Source organism: Triturus cristatus, chromosome 3_2 (genome assembly GCF_964204655.1).
Source record: "Triturus cristatus chromosome 3_2, aTriCri1.1, whole genome shotgun sequence".
Lineage (NCBI taxonomy): Eukaryota > Metazoa > Chordata > Amphibia > Caudata > Salamandridae > Triturus > Triturus cristatus.
In genome coordinates this window covers 421,460,930-421,483,486 of record NC_140584.1, presented here as the reverse complement: position 1 = coordinate 421,483,486, position 22,557 = coordinate 421,460,930, and the positions used below count along the sequence as shown (strand labels likewise).

At 46.7% G+C, this 22,557-nt stretch overlaps 1 protein-coding gene across 2 annotated transcripts in view; it reads right to left on the bottom strand.

Moving 5' to 3' along the window:
* Nucleotides 1-22,557, bottom strand: part of DLGAP3 (DLG associated protein 3) — a 1,216,386-nt gene that overhangs the window by 35,401 nt on the left and 1,158,428 nt on the right. For both annotated transcript variants that reach the window (XM_085648009.1, XM_085648010.1), the window contains 2 exons: nt 16,935-17,020; nt 4,295-4,722 (listed from right to left, as the gene is read on the bottom strand). In XM_085648009.1, the coding sequence (XP_085504135.1) occupies nt 4,295-4,722; nt 16,935-17,020 (514 nt within the window). The remainder of the gene's footprint in view (nt 1-4,294; nt 4,723-16,934; nt 17,021-22,557) is intronic.

Genomic DNA, 22,557 nt, shown 5'->3' with positions numbered 1-22,557 from the left:
CTGCCTGGGCTTCGGCCTGTCGCCTCAGCCCCTCAAGGGTAGGGCACTCCCTCTGGCCCTGGCAGAATTCCTCCCTGGACGGGCCTCCCTCCACGTGCCACTCGGCCGGGATGGGTAGGTCCTCCAGGTTGGTAACGTCCCCCTCCGCAGACTCCTGGTCCACCACCTCCGGTGGCCTATCCGTCCTACGGGGTGGAGACGCCGAGGCAGGCTCCTCCTGTCCTCGGTTCTTCCCTTGACTGGCAGCTGGCTGGGCCTTTGTTCCAGGCTCCAGCCGGAATGAACTCCCTCTTCGGGTAGTCTCGGACCTTGTGCTAACACAGGCCCAGTCAGGTGTACCCAGCATCTCGGTATGAGTCCGGTATTCCACCTCCTTCCAAGCGTTGTGCTCCATGTCATTGCCCAGCAGACAATCGACTGGCACGGCAGGGCTTACGGCAACTCGAAGTGAACCTGCAACCCCCCCCCATTCAAAGGGAACCTCGGCCACTGGATAGTGACCTGTTCTGCCGTCAGCCATCGCGGCTGGGTGGAGTACATCGGGAATTACCTGCTCTGGAGACACCAGTTGGCTACGCACCATAGTCATACTGGCTCCTGTGTCTCTCAGAGCCTCCCCTCTTTGGCCGTTGATGGTGATCCACTGCCCATACTTTGCGGTATTTGCGGGCACCTGGATCTTAGGAACCATCTCCCGTTCTCCCAGGGACACTAAAGTGACACCCGCCCACTCCCTTCCCTTAGTTAAGGGCATCTCCTCCCCGAGCACTACACTAGCTACTCCGGGGGGCTTTCCTCCAGTGGGAGGGGGTGATCGTTTCTGACACTTCGGATCTCCTTTATAGTGTCCAACGCCACCGCACTCGTAGCAATGGACAACCCTTGGCTGCTGACTCTGGCCAGGATTAGGGTTTCTGGGTGGGTTAGCCTTAGAGGTGAATCCTGTTCCCTTCCCTTGGAAGTTATTTTGGGGGCCTTTGGAGAACTCCTTTTTCTTTTCCCCTCCTTCTTTCTTCTGGGGGGCGCCCTGTCCGGCCTTTTGAGTATCCCCTCCAGTCCCCCTTGTGGACACCCGGGTACTAGCCCAAATGTCCGCCTCCTCAGCAAGCTTCCGGGGACTGGTCAGCTTGCTATCCACCAGGTGTTGCCGCAGTTCAGGGAAACATTTCTCGAGTAGGTGTTCCTTCAATACTAGGTCAAACAGCTCCTCGTAGTTCCGTACTTCACTGCCCTGAATCCAACCTTCCAATGCCTTCTTTGCATAGTCCAGGAAGTCCACCCAATTCTGTGTGCCCAGTTTGTGACTACCCCTGAACTTCTGTCTGTACTTTTCCGGAGTTAGTCCAAACTTCCTGATGAGCGCCAGTTTCATGGTGGGGTAGTGGGTTTGCTCCTCCTCTTCGAGGGCCAATAAAGCATCCCTACCAGCTGGAGGCATGTATTTGTACAATCCCCCTCCCCAATACTTCACTGGAACCCCATGGGCCCTCAATGAGACCTCATAGGCCGCGAGCCACTTGGCGATGTCGTCACCTGCCCCATAGCTTGCTACAATGTCCTTTGGCAGGTAAGGTTTGGATTCCCTAGTGGACTCTTGGTTTTGGCTGCCACCATTAGGAACAGTTGGTGCCCCAATTCTTAGGATCTGAAGCTCTATCTCCTTCAGTCTTATCTCATGAGCCATCCTCTCTTTCTCCGTCTCATGAGCCAACCTCTGTTCCTCTTTCTCCTTCTCCAGCTTTGCTAAATCCCATGTGAGTTGTCTTTTCTCTCTCCGATCTGCTAACTCCACGCTGGATAAGCCCCCACTAGAGGCACGGCTGCCCCCCCTAGAAAGTGTCCTGGGCCCTGCTGACAGGTTCCCCACCTCAGGTTGGTACATCTCAGCCCCCTCGGGGTCAGGCTCTCCATCCCTGTCTTCCTCCTCAGCCTTGCTTTCCCTGCGTGCCTCCCCCCAAGCCCTTAAGCTGGTTTGAAGTGCACCCTTCTTTGCTCCTGGGGGACAGTACACCCCCTCTCGCTGGCAAAACTCCCTGAGTTGGGCCACAGTGTATGTTTCTAAATCTTCAAGAACAAACTCCATCTTGCCCACTCAGGTTAGAGGACAGGTTTTGTGCAGTAACAATGCAGGGGGGTACCTTTAGTAATACCTCCTCCCACCACCAGAGTAAATTTGGAAAAAACAAAAACCCACAATTTGGAAGGCCGCTGTGAGAAAACTCCCGGTGTAGGCCTATGGACTACCCACAGTTATTGTTGAGTATATGTAGGCACAGCTCTATCCCACCACTGAACACCAATTTATGTTGGAAACAGCCCACTCCCACTCCGCAGGGTGGTGGTGGACCTTCCCGACACAACGGGGTAGCTTGGCTCGAGTGGTCAGGAAACAGGCGCAGTGCTAAGCATACAATATACCCATACAATAACCATGCGTGCATCCGTTCCAAAAACGACTCTACACCGTAAAAATTATGAAAATATGCTTTCTTTATCTTTCTTCTCTTAGTTGCTGATTGGGAAAATAAATAACAATCACAGTATATACATTTTAAATAGAGCAGGTCAAATAAATACTGGCTGTTTGCTGAAATAAATAGGGGTGATCATAAATAACAGGGCATAAATACAAGTGCAATATATACAGTCAATTAAATACTTTGAGGTAATAAATACTGTACTAATAAATACTGTCCCAATAAATACTGTACACCAACAAGTCCTGTGGACCTATAAATTCAGTGCAGCAATAAATAGATAAGCACTTAATAAATACAGTTTCCTCAATAAATAATTAGAAGTATACAGTACACTTTGTGAATCAGATGGCACTTCAATTCTTAAGGGCTGATTTGGCCCAGGTACAGCTTGTAGGGTGTGGAAGGCTTGAGGGGGGCTACTCCCTGGCTGAGGCAAAGGCTGAGGCCTAAACTGAGGTAGATCAAAAGGGGGGGGAAATTCCAATGCCCTGGCTTCCCTCTCCACACAACCTCTCTAGGTTAGTCCCAGTTCACCCCAGGCACAGTCAGGTGGGTTTCAGCACCTCCCTAGCCCCTTAGAGTAGTCTCTCAGGTCTCCACAGGGCCTTAGGCGCCCTCTACTCCACTTACTGCCCTTTTCTGATGTTCCGACGCCGCTGGAGTCGTGTCGACGCCGTGAGGCGGTTCCGGTTCGGTCTCGGCGGCCTCGGCACAGTGTCAGTTCTTTGACGACGCCGGTAGGCGGTTCCGGTCCGATGTCGGTGGCCTCGGTTCGAACTCGACCTCCGATTCGACGGCGTCGGGCAGTCTCTTCACACGATGTCGACTTCGGGCGGCTCCGGTCCGATGGCGCTCTCGGCTCCGATGACGTCGGCCGGCCTGGCCTCGCTGTCGACTTCCGGCGACTCCGGGGTGCGATCCTCACCCCCGACCTCCGGTGTTCCTCCTTACAGGTTCCGGGCGACTCCGGAGTGCGATCCTCACTCCCGACCTCCGGTGCTCCTCGACCTCGGTCTCCGACGACTCCGGAGGGCGGACTTCACTCCTCCGATGACGCCGCTCGCTCGACCTCGGTTCACCTCCTTCTCGACCCTTGGTATTCCACTCGACCTCCGCCGGCGCCCTCTTACGACCTCAGGCGGCTCCGGGTACGACGTCTGCTACCTCAGTCAGCGCCGCTTCTCCACCTCGGGCTCCAGGTCTTCGGCTACTCGACGCCAGGCTCCAGGGAAACCAGTTCTCAGGTCAGAATCTTGCTGTCTTCTTGTTTCTAAGGCCTGTTCCTGCTGTCCAGGTCCTTAGGATGGTTTTCTGTCTTCTTCCCACACAGGGCTACAGGCTGGGATCCATCAGTAGGGACAAGTATCAAGGGTGGGTTTATGGACCCCACTCCAGGCACAAGTTTCCACCCCTGCTGCTTCACTCCTTCCTCCTTCAATGTTGTGCTCCTTTCTCTTCACCAGTCAGGTGCCAACTGCCAGCTCCAACTGCCAACTGCTTCTCTTATCCTCCCAACATTCTAAACGGTTTCCAACTGTCACACAGTTCTGGAATCTCCTGGAAGGTTCTGGAAGGTGCTGGTAGGTTCCAGTGGATGCTGGTGATGTCATGGGAGGCCACCATTTTGTGCTTCAGGCCCTCAGACAGAAGTTTCAGGGGTAGCTAAAATGGCTCCCTGAATCTGTAGCAACACGAAAAAGTCTGGTGGTTCCCAATAAAAAGGAAAAATTCAAACAGGGTTTGAGGCAAAAGTGGGACAAAATAAATAATGATGAGGAGGGACCACCCAAAGGGCTGACAGGTCTAACACTTACTCTCCTCAGGAAGGTCATAGTCTTCAGCTTCTCTCTCCATCTGCTGGCACCATCCCTCCATCCTCTCAACCTCGGTTTGGAGCATTTTGATGAACCATTCACCATCTCTGTGACATGGAGACGCTCGGCCGGAGTCAGGCAAGCTGCGGGAGCCCCTCTCCAGCCAGGCCTCACCCTGGGGAACCTCCATGGTGTCATACTGCATCTGGTAGTCCTCCCGGTAGGCCCACTGCCCTTGTGTGTGCACTGTTTTGTACACGGAGTACTGCGTGCTGGAGTCTGTGGGCTCAGAAGCATGCCTGTGAAATGAGCGCCCAAACTGTAGGCCCTTGTCCTCTGTGGCCACCGAGAGGCTGGGAAACCCTTCCAGCTCCAGGTCCGCCTGCACACCGGCTGTCACACTGTTGGAGCGCTTGAAGCGGGCCCGCCTGCAGGAGACAAAATGACTGCAAGTCACTTGGTGGAAGATGAAATTCTGCCCAACAATTATGTTTCTGTCATAAAAAATAAACAAAACTATTGTGGATCATATTTTCCCTAAGAGTAACATATGGACTTATTTAATGGCAACATTATTCTATTTAAAGTCGAGCGACTGATTTTCAGACTGCCACAAAATTGCTGTCAATTTCTGTTGTTTTCAGTCTCATTCACGTAGGATATCTGCGCCATGGAGGCTTACGCAAAAAGGTTAATTCAATGGTTAGGGCTCCACACAATATGAAATTGTAACAAAGGATCACTGCACGGGATTAGCTTGGGATAGGTGAACCGTGCTGGAATATGTACAAAAGAAAGCACAAGGGATTATTTCACCATAATGGATTTGGATGCAAAGATAGCCCTATGCATTTTCTGTTACTGTGCACAAAATTGGGTTGCCGCATGTAACCGCTGGTTACTTCCTTTAATCCACGTGTGTAGCATCAGGTCTGGTTGGATACTCCATTATCTTGGTTGGGTCAGACAATACGATCATTTTTAACTCTGTGTCTTCTTACATATGGTCAGCATGGCCGATTATTATGAACCTTAAGACTAGAAGAAGACCGAACGGGGCTATTAATGGGGTGGTCTTGAAAATATACTTGGTCAATGTTTATATAGAATTCAAATGCACTTTATAATTCAGTTTTCGTTGGGGACCCTCATAACGGATCTTCCTTTTGTACCAAGCGATAATATTTTGAACTTATTTGTTTGTAAGGGTTTTAATGTTTGTATTTTAAGAATAGTTGATGTCAGCTGTAATATGATTGATTGTGCAGTGACTGAATGTTTTAACCCTTTTAATATATTTGTATTTTTAGCATATTGGTGATTACGATGAAGAAAATATGAAGATATTAAGACAGGGGCTGGGGGCACTGAAAGCAGGTCCTCCATTTGTTCTTTAAGTAATTTTTGTTGCAAATGTATCTCAATAGGCAGAACTCAGACAAGGGGGGGGCGAGTTGGGGGGGGGGTGGTCTGATCCCACCTGAGTTGACGCAAAGAGTCACAGTCACTGTAACAGTGTGGGGCCAGAGGACTTGAAAGTACTCTGCGAAAGACCTGTTCCCTAGGAACGTGCCAAAGGTCATCACACTGTTTAAACATGGCTGCTCATGTGCGACAGACAGCAACAAGGCTGGCCCGACTCCCCATTTCCTAACTCCTGGCGTGACACAGTCATTTCAGGGTGAACCATTGCTCCCCTGCGTCTGTCCAAGGTGGACTGAATGAACCGAATCTTTCAGTCCTCTGTTGCTTGCTGAGGAGTTTTTGAGGGATTATGTAGGGTTTGCAGTGCACTAGCGCAGTTGTACACATGCCACCTAGGGGTGGGCGGAATTTGCGAAATCCTCTTTCGCAAATTATCACGAAAATGTTTAAAATTATCGCAAACAAGCGGAAATATCGCGAAGATGCGGAATTTCTTTTCCCGCATGTTCGCAAGATTTTCTGCATGGTTGCAGGTCGCCAACTTACCCATGTGGTTGCTCGCGGGCGTGGCCATCTTGTTTTGAGTTGTCTCGCGGTGCATGATCGCGAGAAGAAAGACGTGATCGCACGACGCATGACGTCACTGCGGGCACGAACTGTCGCGAGACAGCGCAAATGGCTAAAAACAATCTAACATCTCATGGAGAACGCAGGGATTCAGGTAAGGCGATTGCGCGCGCACGAGAATGTATTATTTTACAGCGCGAGCAAGAAACAAATTATCGCCAAGCTGCGGAAAGCGGAAATGTTGACATTTTCGCGCTCTCCGCGGAACGCGAAAATGTAAAATTATCGCAATTTCCGCGAACGGAACAAAATTTTTGCCCAGGCCTAATGCCACCACACGGCAGCACGGAATTCGACCTGAACCACCTACAGTCGAGCCAACGAGACCGAATTACAGCAGCATGTTGAGTAGGAGACGTAGTAGTGTGGGGGTACGTACGCTTTTATGTACTCCTACATGACTTTGCTAATCGGCCTCAATTACGCAACATTCTTATACTATGCAGCACAAGAGGCCCCGCCCTGCCTCGTCAGCGAGTGGCGACACCAATGACTTCAATACTAAAAGACAATTCAGTGAAATGTGCACTGTAATAAAATGGCCAGTTTGATTAGTCTTTGATCTTGAGAAGCATATTTTGAAAAAGAGTTCTAGAAAAGTGTTTCTTCACTAGGGGTGGGCGATCATTATGGTTTCTGCTCGGGGAAGACAGGGTAAAAACAAAAATTGATGAAAATCATGGTTCTTTTTATCCCCCTGAGCTCATCGCTTTTAATCACTGGTCTAGTCTCAAAATGTTTAAATAACAAATGATACCGGAGGAAAATATGCTCTATTAATCTGAACAGTGCTAGACTGTATTACACGTGGCTATTTTGAAAAACTGTTGTCAAAATCAGACATTTCCTTTATGCCCAGAAACGCCCAGGTCTATGCTGATGTAAAGAGGTTCACAAAAGCATGGCTGCAATGAATATTAGATGGAAATGTTGTCAAGAAAGCATGGTCTAAACAGGGTTGTCCAAAGTAGGTCCAAGATAGGCTTATCCATTGTAAATGCTCTGAATTTCAATATAACCTACATTTACATACAGATGACTTCAATATAACACAGTTAAAAAGACTGCTGCTATCCGGGCAAGGATTCAGCCCTGTTGGAGCTATGTTGGACAGCACTGATCTGAGCAGACAGGGAGATATCTGGCATGGCCAGGTACAGGGAAGGCCTTCTACCTTTGAGAAGATGGGGTTCAGTGAAAAGGTTTGCAAATAAACAAGGTTGCTTCATGTAAAAGTCCTTCATCATACACACCACACGTCTTGCACACGACTTCCCCAGTGAGCCTGTCTTCTAGTCATGGACTCACACTTGTAAGACACGCCAAGAAATGGGACAGAGATCCCGTGGTCAGAGTTGCTGCATGTTCATGCTGTCAGAATAGTATGGACCCTATTAACAAATGACAATTCTGCTTCACACATGGTAGGAATCTATGCAAAACAAGCTCGCCAAAGCCAGTAGGTCTCACTTGTCCAATGAGCTATTCTGAGGCTTGTACAAATATGACCACGAGAGGTGTACCAGTATTGGCTTTACCAATGCTAATACAGTTATAGTACAAGTTTTGCCAAAGTTAATAGCGTATCTTTGTTGGAATTGCACTGTACACTTTATTATTGTTGTACTGTTCCAAGATGGTTGTCATGTTACGTTTAATTCCAGCACCTAGAAACAACGCTCAGCCATCTTTGAACAGCAGAACAATAATACAGTTAAAAAATCCACTCCTAGATGGCCACCTACTGCAGCTGCCTTGAAGTTCTGTATGACTGCTGTGTTGTAGAGAAGTGTTAGCCGCTCATGATGAGGTGATCCTTTCCTGGTTGTGCAGAGCACAGGAGATAGCTCAGATGGTTGTCTTCAGCAGGGCTAAGCATTTCTCTATTTTGTTTTGTAGTTTTATAAAGCGCAAACTCGATCTAAACGTATGGGAGTGCTTTAAAAGAACACCAGTTACATTACACAAGGTCACATTCATTAGGTCTCGGCTCGAAGGCTGCGCTTGCGCAGTCTCGATCCGAGATTTAATGACTTGGAGAAGAGGAGCTTGAACCCGCCCCTCTTCTCCCCTGTTCTCCATTGGCTGGCCTCTTCAATGCTGGCCAGCCATTGGAGAAGAGGTCCCGTCACTCCGATCATGCCCCGTCCTTTTCGGATCGGGGGGCGTGTTTTTTGCAGAAAGTCTAATTATCTCCTCCAGCCAATGGCTGGAGGAGATAACAGCAAAAAACGCCCCCGAATCCGAAAAGGATGCTGCGTTTCTCCGAGGCATTTCTGCTCTGCCTCGGAGAAAGGCGGTGGTGTGTGTGGAACGTCTTATGCCAAATGTGCTTTACTTTCGAAGAATGCACCACATTACAGCATTCTTTTTAGTCATGATCAGACACATCTACTACGGTTGGTGCCGTTGATTGTCCGGCTCAGGGAAGCTCTGCAAATACTGGTCCTGTAGTATCTGAACTTGAGGCGGATGCCTCTAACACTCGCAAATCTTTGGATCTGTCCCTGGACGGGACTGCTGCTGAAAGTTCTCCTCCTGCCTCCCAAGCCAATGGAAAGGAAATGCCGGGGCAAGGGTCTGCTCTTTTGTCCCCAGCAGCCGAAGATGAAAATGGGAAAAATAAGCATGGGCCAAAGCGGGTAACTTTCCCCTCAAACGTCGACGAAGGCTGCTGCTTGTACTGCTGAGTTTTAAGGTGGCGCACACCGCCGCGTCTTCTCCTCTCAGATGTCCTTAAGATTGCTCAGTATGGTCTGTTCGTGGGGTTTATGCAATTGTTGTAGATGCATCTTAATGTATAATCCCTGTCCCTAGAGAAATTTACAGGGCAGCACCATTAAAATGTAAAAAGTAACATGACGCCCTTGTTCACATTAGGCGGCAGGTGATAGACTATGTGGCAAATGCACAATAATGCTTAAAACGCCACCGCAGATTACCATAATTGGAGCAGCATATAAACAGATTCCACCTATCTCAGCGAGGACTCCATGAACCCACGCAAACCGGGCTTCAATGGTCATGAAACAGATTCGCCAATGTTGGGCTGTACAGACATCTGAATCATCCGGCAACTCCCGTGCCGCAGTCACCACACTGTTTTTGAAATAATCTGCAGAACCAAAGCAGCTCTTTTGGTACATTTGAGATTGAAAAACTGTCTTTCTCTTTATTAAAATATAGAAAACCCGAAACGCGGCCGATTTCCAAAGGACTGCCCGAGTGTGACGTCATGTTTTCTCATACCGCGGCTTCTACGGGGGTAATAGGTATTTTTTTCAGCACATTATGTATATGGTAAAATAACATCCCACAAAAAATATATAAATGAAATAAAATGGCCTGGCCGTGCATGTCCTAGCGTTGTACCGACTCTCTAGACAGTGTGGTGTGTCGAGGCCCTGATACATAAGCCCTTATAAATACTTCAAATAACATCATGAAAATGTCCCAGCTATGATTCGTCCTGAGACTGAAGTCTCCAGACACAGCCGGCTTTACCTCTCCTCTTTGTGGTGGGATTTGTGCGCTTACTGTGAGATGCCGGTGAGCCCTGAAGTGGCGGCGCGGGCTCAGCCTACAATGGCTACTGTGAGCTTGGTTCTATTTGCTCAAATTATTGCACCCAGTGTCCGTGCGCTAATACTAAATATAAAACATGTGATCGTTTCCTAGTTATTTCTTTCAGCGCCTAGAGGCCCTGGCGCCATATATAACCGCTACAAACATTCACTCTTCTGAAGTAACGCGAGGAGCGGCAGCAACAAACATCAAACACTGCGCTCACTTCCATGTCTCCCACATTCGACCCCCCACCTCCCCTTTCCACAGTAGATGAGAACACCGATTCCACACAGCAATCATCAAGCCGTGGCATTGCCATCAGGCCCCCGGGGCATTAATAGGTGCTCACGGGGGTGGAGGGTGGGGGGCCCTTTCACATTCTGCACCACAATGGGCGGCTGCTCACCTTGTACTTCAGAGACAAAGGCAGGGCTGTTGGGATGGATGATATGGGCGGCCTGGGGCTGGCTCCAGATACCATCCTATGGGTACTGAAGACATGTCTGTGGTATGTGATGGGGGGGCTGGGGCTGGCTCCAGGGACCGTCCTATGGGCACTAAAAGCACATAATGTAAATAGGTCAGTGGACTACTGCTTGTGTGTGTGTGTAGGTGGCTCTGTGGGTGGCTCTATTTGTGTGTGGGTTGCTCGATGTGAGTGGCTCTGTGGGTGGCTGTGTGTGTGGGTGGCTGTGTGTGTGGCTCTGTGTGGGTGCAAATGCAATAGGTCTCGCATTTGAGAGTGATTAAGCTATTGACATTGTAAATAACAATGCCGTTTCTTTAAATGTTTTACAAACAAAAACATAAACAAAAATAATGTCATGAGCAATGCCAATAGCTCTAACTTTAACAATGCCGAGACCATTGCATTGCAAATGCTTGTTTTTTATAGGTAAGGGGAGAATAAGTGATTTGCCCAGAATCACTGGATGTTCAAAGGACTCGAGACTCGAACCTGGCTCCCCAGTTCTGCTACGCCACATCCTCTCTATTTTACCAAGCATGTTGCAGCTGTAGATGGTCTTGTTGGGAGTTGGAAGCTATGTATTTTTTTTTTTTTTTTAAATTAAAGTTCATAATGAGAGACTGACAATCCTTGTCCTTGCTGACAACCTGATTGGCTGATTTCGGAAAAAAGAAGTTTGCTGGTCCATGTTTGGAACGCTATCTCATCACCCCGGCAACAGCAGCGGTAGCGTCGTCACATCTGCCCACCCTCACCTCTCTGCAGGGAGTACCCTGGGATCAGCATGTTCCAGTGCAGCACTCCTTTCTCCGGGTTTGTTCTCTCTGCCAGGCGGTTTCCATAGTAACAGAAGCTGGACAAATGTCGAATGATGGAAGAATCCATCGCCTTCCTCCCGCCCCTTGATGCCCAATTGTTCCGCAGACAAAGAGGGTACGCATCTGGAAGGTCAGTGGAAGAAGAGGAGGCCTCGGAATGTAATTGGGGTATTCATGTGACACCCCGAGATGAGCTGAAAACGTTAAAAATAGATTGTTGCACTTGCTCACAAAGTATCAACCTGGCAAGTACCCAGGATGGAAAGACACATTGTACTATACACCAGGGCTGCTGCTTCTGTGTCTGCAGACACATAGGACTGATGGTAAGATAGTTTAGTAGGTGAAGCACTACTCATATTCCACTGGTCAATCCATAGGTTTAACGTCTCTGCTGCTTTGACTGTGACATTCGGTATCTGGAATTGTTAATTCTATGGGTAATGAATAGTGAATACCCGTAGTTAACTGAAATGAGTCAATTCTGGACAACTACTATGTAAAGCATCCGTTTTACTTCACATACATTTTACAGTGGCGCAAAAATGGAACAAATGCACTTTTGACTGTTTGAGCATTGGACATTGAAGAAAACATGGTTTGTTACAGTGCATATTACAAAACCTTTTTCTAAATTATGTTTGCTGCACTCACATTTTTAGGAATGGCGCCAATATAGGTTAACGAATAAACAAAAGAAATCTCCAGGTCTAAAGTGCCAAACTGCACAAGAAAGAGACAGCAGAGATAATCTCCTGGAACTTGTGGGGGGGTCCCACCTCCAGTTGCAGCTCTTCTACTGCCCGAGGTAGCGACGGATGGAGTGGTGCCTCTCCCCTGAGCTGTTGCCAGGCTGAGGTGAGGCCTCTTATCCGTAAACAACGGGTATGACCAGTGAATCAGGTACACCAAAAGTAGGATTACTGGTTTTGTATTTACCTCTCATTATTTTTCACTTTTCACTTCTTCCTTCACAGTAGCACTTTCTCTAAGGGCATGACGAAAGCTGCGACACCTTTTTGGGTCTATTAGGCTGGAACGTGTAGACCTGGTTTTGTCTGTCACATGCAGTTATGTATCTTTTACACTGCAGGTGCACTGTTTTTAATCCAGACACTAGGAATGAGCTAATACCGTTTTTTTCACTCCTGGTAGTTAGTTTTAGCATCACTATCCCCACATTTTCAAATTAGTTTGTCTGCACTGCGCCTTTTACCCAGCCAGTTCAGTGTCTTCTCATCTACAGGATTTGGTATATCCTTTACAGAGTAGGAATAAAAACATCCCTGAGCTCCTCCCTCACAGCGAGGGAGTTGTAGCCCTTGCGAGGGGCTAGGTGTTCCCGTCAAAAGGAGAATCCCAGATGATGAAGCAATTCATCTCGGTGGGTGATGGGATTTCGTCCTAATTAAGAGTCTCCCCCACAAGTTCCAGGATATTATCTCTGCTGTCCCTTTCTTGTGCAGTTTGGCACTTTGGACCGGAGGAGTTCATTTGTTTATTGGTTAATGTTTGGGGATCTAATCCTCGCCAGTCTCTAAACTTCCCTTGGACCCCCTTCTCTCTTGTGTGTTTATTGCCAATATAGGTTACCCCACTAATGAAAGGTAAAAACAAGTTTAAAGCAAATCAGTTTGCTCTATTATTTCTAAGTATGAGTGCAGCATAAATTCTGCGAAATTAATTTGCTTCCCTTTTTTTAATAACAAAAATGTATTCGTGGTTCAACTTTCTTATTCGTTAAGCACATTTAACTACACATAAAATATGTTGTAAAAAGATGCCATGCACATTTTTGCACACATTGTGCACATTTGTCACAATATGCCTCTGAATTTCAAATATGAACTAAAACCATATCAGTTTGCACCCTTCACTCGGACGCAATCAACAAAATAGGAGTATTTGATGCATTTTGACCCAGAATATTTTTTTGTATGCTGGTCTCAGGTTTACTGCTGCCAAACAAATGGCTCCTAACTTTCAGATGGAGTCACCCTGACAAGACTGGGAAGGAAATGGACTGTTGGCATCCCCAGAAGCTTGCCATTGCTTTGTACTGGAATGGGAAATAACTAGACTGCTGACCTTCTCAGAAGCTGGCCTGGGGCAGCTAGTATTCGGTGCTCCGGAGAAGCTTGCAGACAGATGAGGCAAGAGAGGTAAACGACTGGAGCACTGTTCTTCTGGGAAGCTTGCAGCCAGTTTGGGTCAAAGGTTACATATTAGAATGCTGAACTCCCCATAAGCCTTCAGACAGCTTTGGCTAGAAAGGCGAAAGCCTATGGACCTTCTGAGAAACTTGCGATAGGTCTATGTGGTTCTATCTACAGATAGATATGAGATGCAGGCAATCACCAGACCCATGGGATAATTATAGAAAGACCAAATGAATTACTGCAACACTGATGTAATGACATTTTGCACTCAAGCATAACTGTAATTGTATTTATGTAGAGCGTCCTTCCCCTGACGAGGTGTTGAAGCGCTTTTCAGCTAGTCGAACACTACTCAGGAACCCAAGGTTAGAGGTGTTCACTGACCAACCTGAGCAACAATAACAATTGCAGCAATTGACTGCTGCAAAAACTGACCAGTGCAAAACCAACCTATGCAGTGACTGAGTGGTGCAAAAATGTGATTATTTGTGCTAGTCAATTGATTCAAATAACGCTTTTTCACTGGTCCATCAGTGCACAGTCGAATTGAACCAGTTCTGCATTATGCACTTAGGGCAGGCTTTAGGGCCGTGCGATCTGTACAGCTGCACCCGGCGCTAACCGCGAGGGCCTCTGTGTTTAGAAATTACTTATAGGTTTAAAAGTACCTGCTGCTGAGTTCCTTGTGTGTCCAGCAGTTTTCAGGCAACAATGAAAATGCCAAAAACAATTCTGTTGATTAATGTTCCTCTTGAAGAGAGATGGAGTTTTGTCTGGTGGCAGGTTTGACTCCTCATAAAATAGCGTAGAGGGTTAATATCCCTACTGCAAAGAATGTGTTTCATGAGGATCACTGTATTTTATGTCGATAGCTCAATGGGTTAATGCTTTTGTCAGAGACATCCTTCTGTTACTTGCAGCTCAATCCTAATATAGCAAAGTGACCTATGAACTGTCATCAGAGAGCTACATGCAAACTGCATGTTATAGGTTAGAACGTCATATTTTTTTGGACCAAACTTTCATTACCCTAATGCTGCTCAAAAGGGTTTGTGTGGATAGAAATGCATTTTTATTAATAAAGCAACCCACAACCACAGTGGCATGTTTTAGATCCAAAGTTTTTCCTTCTCCAGACCAAACAATTTTTAAATATAGTGCCTACTAGTATGGGTGATGTGAGTCCTACACCTTGTAATCCTCTTTGTCTTATGTAACAGTTTCTATAGACTGATTTACAGATGCATGATTCATTGTCTCTGTATACTCCCAGTGATGTAAAGTGCTCAGACACCCAACACTGGTATGAGTAATGCTATAAAAACAAATGAAATGTATGTGACAGAAGGGCTTTGGAGAGCTGAGGGGCAGTGTTGGAGGGTGGTACTGAGGGAATCCATGGAGAAGGAGGTCATGGAGGAGGCTTCGAAAAAGATTATTGCACTGGGCACCTGAGGAGGTCGCTGATACGGTCTCAGGCAGGATTTGAGGATATGGAGATGGTCGTACATTGCAAGTAAAATACCTGCTTCTTCACCTGTGAATGCATGATTGTAACCCACTACAAATAGGAATTAAGTGAAAATGCATTAATACCCAGTGGCGGCCGGCTCAGCTCGTGGTTGTGGGGAGGCACGGGGGATCAGTGGGGGGCCACAGTCTTCTTTAAAAAAAAACTTACTTTGCCGTCAGGTCCCACATCTTCTTTCCTGCTCGCCTGTGTCCGACTCCAGGTCGTACCAAGAAGCAGGCGCCAGCCTCCCACCCCAAAGCCAATCAGAACACTGCAGTGCAGCGTTGTGATTAGTCTGATTGCCGTGACACGGCGCTCAGCCAGGGGCTGTAGGGGTTGGCATGTTCTTCATTCAGCCTATAATGCAGCCTGCATGGAGAACCCAAGAGGGCCGCCAAAACAGTAATTGCGTGCAAGAGTGTTCTACCACTCCTCCCTGAAGTTCCGCCCCACCCACTCACGCATTGCTGCAGCAGGAGGAAAAAATAAAATGATAATAACATTCCGTTATTGTAATTTAATTTTTCCTTTCTTTGCTGCTCATGGCAGTGGGGCAATGACGCTCCACCGCCTTAGCGGAGGAGCCGCCAAACACACACCTTCTTCATAGGCCACAAAAACTTTCCTAACAGAGGGCACTTATGTAGTATGCAAATTATGTTAAATGTCAGAGATGCTGCCAGGATCAAAACTTGCACATGTTTTGCTGCAATCGACTGGTTTCAGTATAAAATGTTTTGTGGGAACAATTGTGCAATTTTCTCCATGAACCCGTTAGTTCAATCTAATTAATTCGATTTTCACTCGAGATACCCCAAAATGCATTTTGTGTAGTTTGTAAATACATTTTTATAAAAGAGTACAGGCCTTTTGCTTAATTTTATGACAAAATACACAGTTTCGCACACCCTTTACTTTTAGCCCAAGAGTCACGTTCCAAAAGTTCCCTTTTGAGCAAAAATAAAAACCTGCCCAAGAGATAAATGATCCAATGTGACCATATTGACCCCAATAATCACCTTCTGGTGCCTGTGCATGCAAACAGTATAACCTTTTTGTCATAAAAATGGAAAGTTTACATGTTCCTATGCGTTTTAATTTTCATTTCTGGGGTACTAGGATCTAACTCTGAATTTAAAAGCAGATCATCAAAAAGTACCAAATAGTCTGTGGCACCTTTGCTAACTCACATGGTGCCACCCGTGTCACACGATATTAGCTCCCATCATACGGTCAACCAGTGTGGAGCCAAATCACACTGTGGGAAAGAAGACAGCTGGAAACCACTGTGCATGGAGGCGTCCGACTGTCTTTGGAGGCTCTGACAGCCTCAGTCTCTCATCATATGGAGATTTTTTTTTTAAGTTGGCAGATCTGTTAAAGTTATAAGACAAGCAAATTAGAGTGACAGTCTGTGTGCCCTCGTCTTATCATTATTTAAGCAGTGGCGGCTGCCACCAGTCTAAAGGGGCAGGACGGCCCGGGGGGAGGGGAAGAAGAATAAATCAAAAGCACTTACCTGTCGCTTCTGCTGCCGGCTGCCTCGTTGCTCCTTTCGCAATGGGCCACAAAGCACAGGTTCCCCACCCAATCCAGACGCTGCTCTTATGCTATATCTAGCATGATGGAATCACCAGAATTGGCCTGAGCAGGCTGTTCTAATGTTCACTCAGGCACAGGGAGTCTGTGCCATTTCTTCACCCGGCTGTAGAACACAGCTGGATTGGATAAACCTAAATGCGCATGTCTGTTTGGCCGGCCAAATCGACATGCGCACTTACAATGCCCCCACAAGTCCTCTTCCCTGCTGTGGCCCGGCCATGCCCTAGACTATCGGCTTTGCTGCTCAGACATCAGTGAGAGATAAAATAATAATAACCTTGTTTTATTATCAGTTTATTTATCATCTGCTGTCCCTGAGCAGTGGGCAATGCTTCTCTGACATTACGGAGGAGCTGCCCCTGTATTTAAGGTGCATCGCATGTTTAACACACCTATCAAGAATATACCACCATGGTGTGACTCTCTCTTTACGTCAGTGAGTTCCTGACATCACTATTACCTTTTGTCCTCTTCCACCTGCACGCCAATGGAGTGAAACTCTCTGCGACTCTTGCCCTCCGTGTCCGAATCTGAAATGGTCTCCACCTGGGAATTGAGAAAAAGTTGAATCCAGTTATAAATACAGCGGAACACGAGAGAACAGCACAGTTTGTAGAAACAAGAGAGCCAGGACTGGTTTGACTTAGTGAGAATTTATATTATCTCCCACATACCCACACATTTCGTGGGAATGTTTCTTAGAGGCTAATGGAACCCACATAATGAACGTGAAGCCATTTGTGACTATCTATGTCACCCTTGAAAGTCAAGAATTGTTGAGGTACATCAGGGTGTGGGAATTCAAAACAGTCTCTTATAGATTTGTCCTAAGTATGTCAATGATGGCTGGAGCATCCCAGGATAATCGCTGACTATGTACATTTTTGTATGGAGATTAATTGTATGCATCTGTATCTCCTGTGAATATCATAAAATCTGGCATGGATTGGCCCTCCTGGACTTACCTTAAATATTCCTGTTCTACTAAGCAACCTCACGGCAAAGCTAGAATGTATGTCCATGAGAAAGTGTAGGGAAGTTAGTCAAAGACCCACTGGACTTTGGTAATCATCGCCCTATTTCCCTGCTACCCTGGGTGACTAAAATAGTGGAGAAGTATGTCAATCTCCAGCTGGTCAGCTTTCTTGAAGATAACCAGCTGCTAGATACCACTCAGACAGGGTTCAGACCTAAGCATGGAACAGAGTCCGCCCTCCTCATGGTCATCGAGGAGTCCAGGAAAATTCTTGACCAGGGAGGATCAGTGGCAGTGATCCTCCTTGATCTCAGCGCAGCGTTCGGCACGGTCAGTCATAACACCTTACTGAACCGTCTTTCGAATGCTGGCATTGTGGACAAGGCCTGGCTCTGGTTAAAATCTTTTCTGAGTAACAGGTCATTCCGAGTGTTTGACGGACAGACAATGTCCGCCAGCATGCCCCTGAAGTGTGGAGTCCCCCAGGGCTCCTCTTTAAGCCCCGCGCTTTTTAATATCTATATGAGGCCACTGGCTGAGGTAGTTCGTCCGTATGGAGTCAAGATCATATCCTATGCGGACGACACCCAGTTGGTGGTCTCATTAGCGCAGGAGGCTCAGCAACCACTTCTAGGTGGACTAATAAAATGCTTGGAGGAGGTAAAGGCCTGGATGACTCTGTCATCATTAAAGCTTAATGGTGACAAAACGGAGCTTATGCTCCTGGGCCCGGCTGATCCCACCTTTTTTAACTCACTATGGCCCACCTGTCTAGGCCCCCCCCCGGCCCCGAAGGATAACATCAAAAGCCTAGGGGTATGGCTGGACAGAAGGCTGTCACTTAACATCCAGGCCACAAAGCTCTCAGCCACCTGTTTTGGATTGCTTAGGACACTGAAGAAAGTCCTCCCTCTGCTCCCAATGGAGGCAAAGCAAACGGCTGTACAGGGCCTGATACAGTCACGCTTAGACTCTAACAACGCCCTCTACTTAGGTGCCCCAGAGTTCACCCTAAAGAGGCTACAGCTGGTACAAAACTGTGCTGCTCGTACTTTGCTACAGATCCCACGCAGACTGCCAGTAAGAGCGGCACTGACTAGCCTGCATTGGCTCCCAGTGCGTAAGAGAGTCACCTTTAAGGCAATGTGTATTGCTCACCAGGCCTTCTGGGACTCGGGACCATTAATCACTCGTAGTCTAGTAAACCAGTATCGTCCAGGTAGAGATCTACGATCTAGCCAGGCTTTTATGGCAACAGTCCCTAGAATTAAAAGGACAAGATTGGGTGGAAGGACGTTTGCCTTCAACGCCACCAAGATCTGGAACTCCCTCCCCTCCCATTTGAGATCCAACCCTGACCTCGCCTCTTTCCGTAAACAACTAAAAACACACCTGTTCAATTCTCCTCAATAATCCTAGTTCGCCTTCCCTACCGGTCTACAACCTCACTTACCCTACCATCTGGTTCCTTTTAGCGCTTGGACGCCTCAGGGCAGCAATTCGCGCTGTTATAAATTCACTTTTCATTTCATTCCATTTCAAAGAGAAAGTGGGGTTAGTTTTGAAAAAGTCAGAGGTTAAGATTCTTGCACAATGTAAAGTGATGTTCGAGAGTCCGAAAGCATGCTGGAATACACTGAGGCACACAGAGGCCGCCAATGGACAGATCTAGCCGTCGGTGAGGGGCTTACATGTTAGAAGCTTGTGAATCTACAGGGAGACCTCATGGCCATGTAAGGTAACACTGTCTGAATTACTGATCTAGGAATTCAGGTCATAAATATAAAATAGGTTGGCATTTTTTCACCAGGGGCCTTTCCATGTAGTCTCTGAGCCAAGTGCCGCAAAAGTAAGCCAAGTAGATGTCAAATACAATGTTTATTACCAACTCATAACAGCAGGGATGCAGCAACATTCAATCAATGTCCAATTAAGCTAGCTGGCATTTGATAACGCCAGGGAAAGACTTTTACCATGGTCTAATCTCTGAGTGATAGATGAGGGGAATCGCGATATTCCAATCTGCAGAGAATATTTAAGAATACTGTGACATTCAGCATCCTACTTGGAGATGCAGTGCAATGGAAATCCATAAAGTTACAACCCTTGTGGCCCAGGCCTGTACTTTCGGGTACATCGCATACAAATGTATTCCTGACATCTCAGAGTATACAGGACTCTGCTCTAGAATTTAGATACGTGTCATGTTCTGTATAGCAGTAGAATTTAAGTTTTGCCTTTTATTAATATCTCTTTTAAAATCCATTTATTTTAAACATTATATTGTATTTAACTACTGATAAGATAATGGCACTATTACACCAAGCATTTTATCAGAAAATGCGTAAATGATTCTATTATCACACCCGTACAACGACTTATTGTTAGAATAAATTGCCTAATTTATCTACCCCCACCTATAACTATTATAAACTGTGTAATTTCGAATTCTATTGTTATTCGATTAAAAAATGATTCAGTCAATTAATTGCCCCACACGTCGAGTGCTAGTTGGTACATATGAGAGCAATAATGCATTGATTAACAAAGAAGAGGTGTGGCGCCGCGGCCAGGGCGACTGACTCCGGAATCTGGGGATCACGGTTTGATCCCCAGCGGCAGATTAGCCCAGCACCATGTGACTCTGGGCAATAGCTTGCTTAATCTTCCCGACGGCCCCCACCGCCTAGAGACCCTTATGGGTGATTGTTCGTGCTTTTCAAATGTGTATTATTATTATAACAATGCCATGTGACCAGGTGCAATACATTTCATTTTCAGTGAATTTCCCTCCATGTATTTAGTCTACTAACTGAACAAACAATCAGGATGTTCTTCCTAGATTTCCCTAATCTCGAATATCAGCAGAAGTGATGGTCGAGATAAATCTGAAGAATTTCCGAAAGGCCGGTGTCTCTAAAAGGACGAAAGGTTCAAGGAAGATTAAGTGACATGTCAACATATGCCTGACTTGATACTGGGCTCCCTGTGTCACTGGATTCAAGCAAGCCTGGATGATGAGAGGTGATGCCCCGAAACCGGTCCCAGGATGCTTGCTTCCGGTCCAGGGAGGACCTGGCCTGGCAGTTCGGGCTGGATTGTTCCCATGAGGCACAGGGCAAAGACTGATTTGCATATGGCTGGGTCTGAACTGGGGTGGCATGGTGAGCAAAAGAACAGTGGATTACACCCAGATCTATTAACTGGGGGTGAATGTTTGATTTGCTCTGCATTCAGTTCATCATCTGTATGTCTTTTGACTTGATACTGAGGCTGTTTCTGTCCTACCAGGCTTTTACAAGCACTGGACTGTCCTCAGTTCTCCAATGCTGGATCAAGCCAAACACATCTTAAGATTTGCCCGTAGGAACTTTGTGGTCGATTAAAGAGCTGCTGACTGTACCACGAGTTGAATGAATGTTGTAGGTCATTCACTGCAAGAAACAGAGCTAGCTTTCTAAGTGACCATCGTCGGGCGGCATTTTTAAGAGATTTGGAAGATACTTTTAAGAGCATATTGGTAATATCTAAGACAATATCGGAGTTGCTTTCTTTTTTGTTGATTTTGAGGTAGAACATAAACTAGCATTTTTAATACATGAAATATGCACAAAGGAAGCCCACCTTGAACGTGTAGTAATTATCCAGGGTGCACCCACATTCAGGCTGGGACCACGGCCCTTGGAGACAGTGCACTTCTGGGGTGCAGGGTCTGTAACTGGGAGACCCCTGAGATTACAGACCCCATTGCTCAAACATGGGCCACTCGAAGCCCATGATGTTTGGTCTCAAGCCCAGCTGGACTGACGATGAATATTTTAAGCCTTCTCGTCGGGTGACTGACCCCCCCCCCCGCCCCCCCCCCTTTTAATCCTACCCCGATGCCCCAGCCCAATCCAAAGCATATTAAGTAGTTGGAAATGTATAATCTGTAAGGCTGCTAATGGCAAACTTTACATTCGTGGGATCCGGATTTTTGTTCTAGCATGACAGTATTAATGCTCATGAAGCACCTCCAGCAGCTTCTTGTTGTAACTACACAAAACCCAGTGGCACCCATGGATCACGTGAGCGTTCGGGATTTTTATCCACTTCACACCCTGTGACAGTCAACATTTACAAAGACTGTAGGGACCAATGCACAAAGGATTTACTGTGAGTAGCTGTGACTTACTCTTGGAGTGCTCCTAACATACTCCTGAAATGCAAAACTAAGCAGAGGACTGCAAAAAGAAATCACAGACACATTATTTCTGAATCGAGCCTGCCCCGGTTTCATTCTTCGCTCCGGGTGAAGCCTGGGGTGGTTGGAACCATTGAGAGATGAGGTGTTCACTGCATGTAGTTGCATCTTACAATTTGAGGGAAGTGTTGTTCCCTGTGGGTGAGGGCTCCTGTGATTGTCTCCTATAGTTTGAGTGTACAGTGTTCTCTATAGGTGATGGCGTATGTGCCTGTGCCCTACACTTAGAGGAGATTGTGTTCTCTGTAGCTGAGGGCTGGTTTAATTGCCACTGAGTTTTTCACCGAGTTCTTCGCTGCATGTGCAATCGCAATGCTGGGCGCATAAAGTCTGGCCTAGTTGAAGTTAGATGGGCAGCATCTATGCACGACTGACCGCCATTTTAGAATTGAACGACTGTAGCTGGAAGGTGCATTGGAATGGCTGCCATTTTAGCATTGCGTAATTAAATCTGGAACACGCATTTAACGTGACACACACGTATGCAGCTATTTCTATGAGGATCATCATAAGCTGAAATGCATAGAGCGAGTGATGCACCAAGCCGCCATTTTGGATGTATAAGGTGGAACTATGCTACGGCATGACATTTATTACGTGTACAAAAATGGGGATTTGCATACCTTGTTCAACATTTGTGTGCTCAAACTGTGATGTGCACACTTTCATCATCTAAAACAGTGTTCTGCACACTTTGAACATTTAATACAGTTGTGCCAGTACAAAAGTGGTGATGCGCACACTTTTTTCCAGAATTTTGGTCCGTGCCCAAACTGTGATGCACACATCTTTCATCAGCTGTTATCTGATTCAATGACCCTGCCTGTTGCAGATATAACATAATGTGTCTATTCTTGCACAGCT